The 11451-nt window shown below is 36.6% G+C and overlaps 1 protein-coding gene across 1 annotated transcript; it reads right to left on the bottom strand.

The window, feature by feature from the left end:
- Positions 1-5802: 5802 nt before the first annotated feature.
- drd1a (dopamine receptor D1a) lies at positions 5803-9322 on the bottom strand. Its single transcript, XM_048177041.1, has 2 exons — positions 7821-9322; positions 5803-7731 (listed from the first exon to the last, which is right to left on the bottom strand). Exon 2 carries the CDS (start codon positions 7398-7400, stop codon positions 6297-6299), a length of 1104 nt encoding a protein of 367 aa, XP_048032998.1. The 5' UTR covers positions 7401-7731; positions 7821-9322; the 3' UTR covers positions 5803-6296.
- Between the last annotated feature and the right edge of the window lie 2129 nt (positions 9323-11451).

Genomic DNA, 11451 nt, shown 5'->3' with positions numbered 1-11451 from the left:
GGGATAGAATTAATCTAAAGGGACTGATTGCACTTCCATCATTCTCCTTTCTGAGAATGTGGGAATTTAGGAAATGTGTTACAAATTTCCTCCCAGTCCATGTCTGTTGTGGGACAGTCCCCAATGACATGGTGAAGCACAGGCATGATTCTACCACATTTTGCCCAAAACTGGTATTGTCGGAAAATTGTGGTAATGGACTGCTTATGCAAGTCTCTCTCTAAGGGACCTCATCCTGTTTCTCTCTCTCTCTCTCTGAGGTCATCAGTAACTTTACTTCTAAAGGCTACTACACTGACCACAAAAGTTACTTAAGTTACACTTAAAAATGTATGAATGTCGTGGCATTAGATAACAAAAACAAATGGAATTTTTCTGAAAGAAAAGAAGCACAAACACACTTTTCAAGCAAAACATTTTACATAAATTTTTTTAGGTTTGAAACAATATATATATGGGCCTATATTGTTCAAAATGAATTCCAAGAGATCTTCTGACACTTATTGTTAGTTGTTCATAGTTAATGTGATAAGCTACACCTGTGGTTACACTGTGAACCTGAGCAGAACTGACCATCCACTAAATAAAACTATCTTGACACCAGCAGCTGATTGAAAGTCAAAGCTAAAATTAGGCCTACTTTAAAAAGTCAAGCGAAAACTAGCATCTTTCAGCATTGTTTTCAGACACTATTGTTATGCTAGCCTATTTTTTTAATGTGTCTTAAAGGATTAGTTCACTTTAAAATAAAATTTTCCTGATAATTTACTCACCCCCATGACATCCAAGATGTTCATGTCTTTCTTTGTTCAGTTGAAAAGAACTTCATTTTGATGAAAACATTCCAGGACTTTTCTCCTATACTTGGAAGTTGATCATTTGCTTATATAAAGCATATACATTTGTATTTTTGCAGAAAATGAGCGATGGTTTCTCTTGATAAGACTCTTATTCCTCGTCTGGTATCGTTTAAAGCTCTTTGAAGCTGCACTGAAACTGTAATTTTGACCTTCAACCGTTTGGAGGCCATTAAAGTCCACTATCTGGAGAATAATCCTGGAATGTTTTCATCAAAAACCTTCATTTATTTTCGACTGAAGAAAGAAAGACATGAACATCTTGGCTGACATGGGGGTGAGTAAATTATCAGGAATTTTTTTTTTGAAAGTGTCCAGATACTATTTGGAGCTACATATTTAAAAATTACATACACTGAAATAATGTTTTAACAACCTTACAGTGTCCTAACCACACGTGATGCCGCGACACGCGCTAAAAAATGTTGTCCTAACCAACCGCGATGGCGACACGCGACGATTCTATTTTAGAAACGGTTTCTATTTTTCTGCGACTTTGCGGCTGGAACAACAACAAAGTGGCAATGATAATCTCAGGCAATGTTCACGTGCTTTAAAAGCGTCTAATGTGAGTCTGAATATCATTTTGTGCATCTTTTATAGCCGTACTGAAAATAGACAATTTACCTCAGATCTTCAAAACAAACGAAAGGAAACGAGAACGTTCAAACTTTCAACTCGTTGTGAACAGACAAGTGTATTCTATGACAAAAATCGTTTCAGTAACTCAGTATGTAATTTTAATAATGTTAAAATGGTGTATTCATGAATTTGATTATGTACCTGATGTATTTTGTTCGTTGCGAAATGGTGCTCTTCTTTTTGCGCTCTTCTGATTGGCTGTGATTTTTGATTGACATTAACACGTCACAAAGTCGATATATTTCAAATTTATGCACATGCGATCTCAATTAACTGATTTTAGTTCTTTGAGAAAGCACAAAAGCATTATTTTACTATTTATTGTTATTTGTTTTTATATAGGCCTATTCCTAAATCAACAAATGTGCTTCATGTGGTAACATCTATTTAAAATTAATTGAGTTTTTTCTCACTAATCCATATTAACATTCCTGAATCAACCTAAATACATTACACTCTAAAAATGCTGGGTTAAAAACAACCCAAGTTGGGTTGAAAATGGGCAAACCCAGCGGTTGGGTTAAATGTTTGACCAATGTGCTGGGCAGTTTTATTTAACTCAACTATTGTTTAACAATGACTATATGGCTGGATTAAAATGAACCCAAAATATGTTACTAGAGGCAACAATAATAACCAAAAGGTGAACATTTATTAATTAATAAGCGATTTAATAAATGTTTATTGTATTGTATTGCATTCATTATTATTCAGTGAACTTATTAACAAATGTTAATTTATTAAACATTAATAAATGTTAATTTCTAACATATTTTGGGTTCATTTTAAGCAAGCAATACAGTCATTTTTAAACAATAGTTGAGTTAAATAAAACCACCCAGCAGGTTGGGTAAACATTTAACCCATTCGCTTGGCTAAAACAACCCAATTGTTGGGTTTGTCCATTTTCAACCCAACTTGGGTTCATTTTTTAGAGTGTATGTTATGCTGACCAAACTAAATTTACAGGTTAAATTCAGTAAATAGTTCTTTAAGGTTTCAGGTTACCACTTTTTATAGTCGTACAAGAGAAACATCAGTGTGTGACTGTATTTCTAAGGGGCTGGTAAACTCAATATACACTCCTATGGTACCTGTCCATTAAGTATGCACAAGTATGCTACACAATACTAATGCTCTTCATTACACTAATTACACGGTGGCCCTGCTGTTTCCTGTCGGCCGACGTAGACCAAACACAACTCAGCGTATAGCAACAAATGACAGTGATGACTCATGCACTGCTGTTTCTGGATCTTAAGCACAGCGTCTACTGTTTAATAACTCATCCAATATGCTTCCTATTGTGTCTGATATGAGAGAGTTGTATTTGAGGCTGAGTGGGAATGTCAGCTTTGAGGGCCCCGCTGTGAAAGCTTGACTCTTATACATTCATGGAGGCTGGCAAACAAAAACAATTTGACTCCCCAGTTCCTCTGAGCTTATTATCTCTATTTATGCCAGCTTTGCACAGTGTCAAAAAGCGCTTGACGGTAACTAATGAAAGTTTGAGAGGTTGAGAGTAGGGATGGGCGATACCACTTATTTTCTTTTCGATACAATAACAACACTTTCAAGGCCAATATCGCCGATATTGATACCAATACAATACCACTAATCTGAATTTATAGATTTTAACATTTTCTAAATTGTTGAATTACTAAGAGTAAAATAAGTATTGATACCCACATAACATTATATTTGAAAGTTATTTGAACATTCAATATGCCTTATTTGCAACTTATTTGATTATAGTTTTGTTTACACATGGTTAAAATGTTTACTTGTAGGGGTAACAATGGAAATATACAATTATTATAGGCCTAGCCTGGTTCATTTTCATACGGGACTGCCAGTGACAGACTGTTGCACCTTTGTATTCTGACAGTGTATCAACATTAGTTACAGAAAAGAACCAAAGTCTCTTTAAGTGTTATTCTATAGTCTTTGATAGAACATCAATACAAACTTTTAATGTTCAATTTAAATAAATGTAATTGCACTTACTATGTAGGCGACTATTTCATTTTGTTTATTGTGAAATAACTCAAACATAATATGTTTTTTCTGTCTTCTGTTAAGCATTGTTCTGGGCTGCATTTCCCAAAAGCATCAATGGTTTCTTATGATACTAAACACAGCCCTGTTTAAATGTAGTGTCGGCAGTGAGCGAACACTCTGTGTGATTGATTGGTTCTGACTTGCAACATTTGCGTGTGTTCAGAGAAGGAAAATAGTTCTACTACACAATTATTCGCTAACATAGGTTATTTGTCCAATTCAATGCATATTGTATGCATTAAATTTATAAACAAAATCACTGATAAAAAAACATCTTAGTATTGATATTTTTATTTGAGTATCGATACTTTCGATACTCAATGTCAGTATCGATATATTGAAACCAAAGAGTATAGAACCCAAGAGGCGACACTCTGATACTTTTTGGGCAACAGCCACTAGATGGCGCTCCGGTAGAGTGGCCGCCATTATGGGGTGAAAATACTGACTGGACCACTGAATCCTTCACATCTTACGCACCAAAAATCGGCGAATTTCACTCCCAAATCAGAAGCGCAATAGAGTAAGTTCATCAGTAAATTGTATGGCTCCTACAGTAACTGTTGTATTGTCTTATATATATTTTATTTTACCAGTTGTGGAATTGAACCATTCATCCATCTGAGGTAATGTAGTTAGCCTACTTTATTGAGTATTTCCATTTTATGCAACTTTACACATTTATTAATAGTAAATTAATAATTAATACATTTAAGATCATCATTTAAGTTTGCAGCGAACAATATATTTTAGACCTAGTGGAGTAGGCTAATTGTAATAGGTCTGAATTGAAATATATATATTGTACGTTTTAATGGATCACGCTACAAACATAACGATCTTATAATACATGATGCATTGCTGTGTGCGTTATCGCATAATTCCCACTTTTGGACACTTTTGCTTTAACGGACATTAGACAACACTGCAAAATCAAGCTGTTATATTCATATATTTATTGTCCAACATTCCCAATTTTTCTGATGCATATCCTTAATTTAATTTCATATGTTGGTAATAATTCAGTGTTTATAAGCCTTTTAAAGAATTTGAACCCAAACTGACTGGGTTTCTAGAGAGCGAAGGTTTTGTGAAAAAAGTGGAAGACTGTAAAATAAACTGTTAAAAGGATTTGATGATCACTAGCGATAGTATTTTATTCTGTGTTGTCATCATTCAGGTTGGATTTCAGCTTTAATGTACCTTTTTACCTTGCCATAGAAACTAGTGGACTCGCTTTCACCACAAATTGGCGGAAACGCAGGGCTGCTGCTGGGCGCCGGTGTTGCAATGGAACGTTCTATTGAGTTTCGCTTCTTGTTAGTGTATATTCTTTGTTGATACTTCATATCGATATGCCCATCCCTATTTGAGATCCTGCTGTCTGCTATTGCTTCCTATTCGAGTTTCATCAAATGAAAAATAAGAGATTGAGTGCTGAGGAATTATGAAACGCAACTGTAAGATTTTTCCAGAAGTTGATCATGCTTTGCACATACAAACACAATGCTCGCAAAGAAAGAATGAACACATTTAATTGACCAAAAGCCAATGAAATTAACTTAATGGTTGCTTTACATATGTACTTTCTCATCAGTTGTCGATTCTTAGTTAACTATAATTTAATTCTACTTCAACATCGTAACGCTAAACGACTGAATCAGTGTATTTCTCTAAACACCACAACAATAACTGTAGTACTGTGAAATATAGGTATCAGCACCAAATTATGTGTTGCGAAAGCATGAAAATATCTCAATTAACCACATAGTTAGACTCATCACAAATAATTACATTCAGTTTGCTGCAGACGTTCTCATTTTCTACATTATCACATGGCACATTGCATCACATCCACAGACACATAACAATCCAGTGTTATTTTGTACTAAAGGCCCCATACGCTTTCAGAACATAATTACAATCTCAACAATAACGTATCTATTACTTGATGACCGTAACTGAGCACGCGGCCACATCTGCATTTTTATTTTACGGCCATCTGTTCTGCCAGTCGTAGTGTTTAGCTTTCACAGTTTAATAATGAATCAGAGGCTTTGAAGAGAACAAGTACCACAGAACAATATACATGTTCATTATGGCAATAATGGGATGGCCATCTCATGATTGACCATCTGCCCTCTTGTTTTGGAAAAAAATGTGAAGTCTCATGAATAAGGCAAGATGTAAAGGAAATGTAATGAGAGTGGAGAGGATGAGATAGATGTTTATCAAGCAGTGATGTATTAGATTCAGATTACACTGAATTTTATTGGAAATGCCTGAAATGGTAATTTATTCAGCGATAATTCATATATTAATGGTATGATCCACTCATTTGCAGTAAATACACAAGTGTATTGGAGTTTTGCCCCGCACTTTAGCTTCACAAACAGTATTGCTGTACAGTTTCTTTCAAATTCAACCTCTGAAAAACATTCAAAGAAACAACTAGTTTTCTTTTGACAAAATATCGCTTCTCTAATTTCTGCAAGTCACTTGTGGATTCAATAATCTGTCGTCTGAAATAGACACTGGGAACACAGACCACCTTTGCGTCACTCTTCGGGGAAGCATAGCTTTTTATAGAGATTAGCCTTCCTTAAGGGACGTCGCAACCGCCTTTCCCTGCTCTCCAGCGCAGCAGGAGGGCTCTCTTCCCAGAGTCTTAATCCCAAATCCATTTCCTTGGCAAAGGAATGGTGTGACATGAGCTCACACATTGAGCATTGCTTTTCATTGCTTGTTCAGGCTCGGCGTCTCCATGCTGTTGGTTCCTGGACAGAGTCTCTGGCACCCCAAAAGGATGGCAAAAGCCCGGCGAAAGTCGGCATTGAAGGCGTATATGATGGGGTTGAGAGAAGAATTGGCCCATCCGAACCAGACGAAAACATCAAATGTCGTTGGACTGATGCAGGGGAGGCCAGTCGAAGTGCGCTTGCAAAATGGCACCATGCAGTTCAGGATGAAGAATGGCAACCAGCAGCACACAAAAACCCCCATTATGACGGACAATGTTTTTAAGACTTTCGTCTCCCTTTTGAACGACAGTTTGAAGGAGCTTTCGGAGTCCACGTTGGAGCTGCTGCCCATGCTGTCGTGGCGGATCTTGGCATTTTCCGCAGCCCTTTCCAAAGCCGAGATCCTTCGGATCTGCTTCTGGGCGATTCTGTAAATCTGAGTGTAGGTTACAATCATGATGGCGACGGGAATGTAGAAGCTGATGAGCGAGGAGGAAATGGCGTACGTCCGGTTGAGGCTGGAGTCGCAGTTGTCCGTCAGCGGAGCCCTGTGAGACGCGTTGACCTCGGAGAAGCTCGCTGGCTGAGCCTTGTGCCATTTGAGCTGCACTGGGATGAAGGAGATGAGCACAGACAGTGTCCAAGCCATGCTGATCATCACAAAGGCCACCCTGGGAGTCATCTTCCTCTCGTAGCGGAACGGGCTGGAAATGGCCCAGTATCGGTCCACGCTGATAACGCAGAGATTCAGGATTGAAGCTGTGGAGCACATGATATCGAAAGCCACCCAAATGTCACAGAAAGCACCGAACGGCCAGAAGCCGGCAACCTCTGTCACAGCCTTCCAGGGCATGACCAGGATGGCCACCAGCAGGTCTGACACCGCCAGCGAGATGACAAAAAAGTTTGTGACTTTAGAGCGCAGGTGGCGGAATTTTGTGACAGCTGCACAAACCAGCGTGTTCCCAAATAGGGTGGAGAGGATTAGAACGGAAAGAAAGCAACCGGTCAGAACCCGCGAGGACCGGTCGCGTTCCATGAAACCGCTGTCAATTACTGTCGTCAAGTTCAAATCCATCACTGCCATAATGCTGTGCATTAAAAATCAATGCAAGCGTTCGAACACTTCATCTTAGAGTCCGTCAGACCTGTCACATGTCAGGTAATGCTGACCGTGGGTTCATCTGAAGACATTTTCATACCAAAGTTAATATTTCCAGTTCATGTTCCATTGCATAAAAAGTGGAAAGTGGTCAATGAAGTCCTTCAGGTTCAGTTCAGTCGATCATAATATCATTGTAGCATATCAGTGATCCTGCATCCATCAGATAAGTTCAATGAATTACTCTGCACACAGTTTTTAGATGGGAGTCCTTTTGCAATAAGAGGACGTTTTAGATTCCACTGAGCAATAACCTGTTCCTGCAGTTCTGTTAGTCAAACAAATGGACAAAACTAATATTAAGAGAATGCATACACAAAACAGCTCTATAATCATTGAGAAAAAACTTATCCTCACCTGTTAGATAATAGCTTCTTTTGTGCATTTATCCGAATAGTGTTGCGCTTTGATCCGTCTTGTCCGTAGAGAATGATTCATAGAAGGAAAACTTGACTGTAGCGCACCTTCCTTCATCCCGTCGAAGATCAGGTGTTATTCCATCAGGATGCCAGAGCAGCACGAGCTCCACGCGACGAATGCTCGTCGTTTGCTTGCTGCGCGCGCGTGGCGAGATTGCACGCCGAGTGGCATGACAAATAGACTTAACACCGAGATGTGTCGTGTCCGAGCCCGAGGGGCTTGAGAAATTACTCTTAACAGTAGGTCGTCCAGTTTTAGAGTCGATGCTGAAGGAAAGCAAAACATTGTGAGTCACACACAGTGTGTGCACACTCTGTGCACGTGCACGCGATGCCCTCTAAAATTACGATCCTATTATTATTCATGATCCGTTCATCTTAATTAAATCTTTATTTTATGGTCAGGCGATTAATTACATGACTACGTTTCTTTATTGTTGGTATAGTTTTCCACTTTAGTGTGCTTCTGTGTGAATGAATTGCTAATTCATTTATTTACCTGCAGGTTTTTTTTTTCAATGCAAATGTTCACCTAACACCGAAAATAAAGAGATAGCCTACCTGAATTAAGGAGATGTGATGCAAAACTCACATATTTGATTTGCCAGATGTTATAACCTAAATCAAGTCTATGAGGCCACCTATTGGGGAGTCTTATACTAGGCAAATGTGTTTCTTACATGCTTTTACATTTGTATTACAACGAAAATTATGGAATCACCACACTTAGAGGATGCTCACCCAGATTTCTTACTTTATAGTTACAGATATGACACAAAAAAGGTTTTGTTCAATAGCTTAACATTCTGGCTTCAGGAAACATAGCCTACCTCAAACAAATCCACTTTTGTTCTTATTATTAATGGCATGTCTTTTTCCAGAGCTAGTAGAGGAAAAAAGTATGGACTTCATTAATGAAAAACAATATTCCCCATCAAGCTGGTTTCAACTTTCTCAAATAGCATTTGACAGGTCAGCTTGCCTTGGCAGTGTTTATAATTTCCACCATAAATTTTCAATTGGATTGAGATCTGGACTGTTTGCTGGCCATGTCTTTGAGTTGATATGCCTTTCCTGAAGAAAAGCTTTAACACTCTTTGCTCTGTGGCAAGATGCATTATCATCCAAAAAAAATTATTCATCATCACCAAACCTATTTTCTATCGATGGAATGAGAAAAGTGTCCACAATTTCAGTGTACACCAGTGCATTTACTGTTGAGTTTATGATTGTCATCTCCCCTGACATGCACCCCCATATCATAAATAAGTTGGGAAATTTGATTGTTTTGTTTCATTAGAACAGCACCTGACAAAAGTTAGTGCAGATTCGCGATTCTTCACTGAATAACACTTTCATCCAGAATCCATGATTGCTTCTCTTTGTTTTCTTTTGATTAAGTGTTAGTTCTCATTTTCATTTGGCTTTTCTATATGTAAGCTCAGTAAGCTCTATATGTAAGTTCAAGCTGTCCCAAAAATTGGCTCCTGATTCTGTCTGTTTTTCTATTATTTTGTTGTGCGTTTTCACATACATATTACTGCATATTACTTTGAGATTTCTATCTTGACTCTTTGACGTCTTCCTTGGTCTGCCATTATGTCTTGCTTCATAACCTTCCCATTTAGTTTACACTTGCACCACATTTTAGACACAGCTGACTGGGAGCAACCAACTTCTTTGGCCATACTCCGTACTGAAATTACTTGTTGAAGGAGTTTTATAATCCATTCTATTGTTTCAAATGAGAACTCTCTTCTTGGGGCCATATTTCATTTCACTTAGCCAAGTCAAACAACCCATAAAGGTGCAAGCACTCTGTTTTAACTACTGACTAATTAGCATTTCTAGACTTGTCCCAGTATTTGATTAAAATGGAAATTAACAGATGATTCCATATTTTTTCCTCAACATTGAATGATTCCATATTTTTTTCCTCTACTTGCTCTGGAAAAAGACATGCCATTGATAATAATACCAAAAGTGGATTTGTTTGAGGTGTGTTTTCTGAAGCCAGAATGTTAAGCTATTGAACAAAATCTTTGTTGTGTCATATCTGTGATTTGTTTATTTGATATAAAGTAAAATATCTGAGTGAACATCCTCTAAGTGTGGTGATTCCATAACTTTTGCCAGGGGTTGTAGGCTCTTATTTATGATATCCAGCGATGTTACTTGTTCAGTTCTTTACAAACAATGCTTCATTATAAAAAATGTTAATTGCTGCATATTTAATAATCTTTTTGCCAGTTTTGCAAGATTAAAAGACAGCACAGTGCATTTCATACATGGAAAATCTACAACTAATGGGTTTATCAGATAAAATATTAATAAAATGATTAATACTGCATGTGTAATCCCCAAATTAGTTTGTGCCATCATATGAATAAGTAGTGAGTCATATAGTGAAGAACAGCTTGTTTAATATTGATCATTTCCTAGAACAGCTTACACACTGTTATTATTAGTCATATTATTGCATCGTAATATTATTATTATTATTATTTTACATACACTCTAAAAATGCTGGGTTGAAAACAACCCAAGTTGGGTTAAAATGGACAAACCCAGTGATTGGGTTGTTTTAACCCAGCAGTTGGGTTAAATGTTTAGCCGATGTGCTGGGCAGTTTTATTTAACTCAACTATTGTTTAAAAATTACTATATGTCCGGCTTAAAATGAACCCAAAATAGTTTGGAAATTAAAAATCAGACACATAATCACTAGAGGAAACAATAATAATCAAAAGATGAACATTTATTAATAAGCAATTTAATAAATGTTTATTGTTTAATTATTATTCATTAAACATATTCATAAATGTTCATTTCCAACCTATTTTGGGTTTATTTTAAGCAAGTAATACAGTAATGTTTGAACAATAGTTGAGTTAAATAAAACTACCCAACAGGTTGGGTCAGTTATTTAACCCAACAATTTTTAGAGTGAATGTAATGCAGTATGGACACTGTATTCTGAAATACTGTCCAAATGTCTTGTATACTAATTTCCACACAAAATTGTTGTATGAAAAAATATATATATATTTTTTTTACATTTTAAAACAGTAAAATTCTTACAAACACTCTAAAAAATGCTGGGTTAAAAACAACCCAAGTTGGGTTGAAAATGGACAAACCCAGCGGTTGGGTTAAATGTTTGCCCAACCTGCTGGGTAGTTTTATTTAAACCAACTATTGTTTAAAAATTGCTATATGGCTAGGTTAAAATGAACCCAAAATAGTTGGGAAATTAAAAACCAGATGCAATTAGAGGCAACAATAATAGACAAAAGGTGAATGTTTATTAATAAGCTTTAATATTTTATTAATATAAATTTAATAGTTTAATAGTTTATTAATATAAATGTATTAATAAGCAATTTAATAAATGTTTATTGTTTAATAATTATTCATTGAAGATTAATAAATGTTCATTTCCAACATACTTTGGGTTAATTTTAATTAAGCAATACAGTCATTTTTAAACAATAGTTGAGTTAAATAAAACTACCCAGCAGGTTGGGCAAACATTTAACCCTACCGCTGGGTTAAAACAACCCAATTGC

The sequence above is a fragment of the Megalobrama amblycephala genome, linkage group LG23 (genome assembly GCF_018812025.1).
Source record: "Megalobrama amblycephala isolate DHTTF-2021 linkage group LG23, ASM1881202v1, whole genome shotgun sequence".
Lineage (NCBI taxonomy): Eukaryota > Metazoa > Chordata > Actinopteri > Cypriniformes > Xenocyprididae > Megalobrama > Megalobrama amblycephala.
The sequence above is the reverse complement of the archived record's forward strand: the minus strand, read 5'-3'. Positions and strand labels throughout refer to the sequence as shown.

Excerpts from the sequence above, each read along its gene's own strand:
- drd1a (XM_048177041.1), bottom strand. The coding sequence starts at position 7,400 with ATGCACAGCATTATGGCAGTGATGGATTTGAACTTGACGACAGTAATT.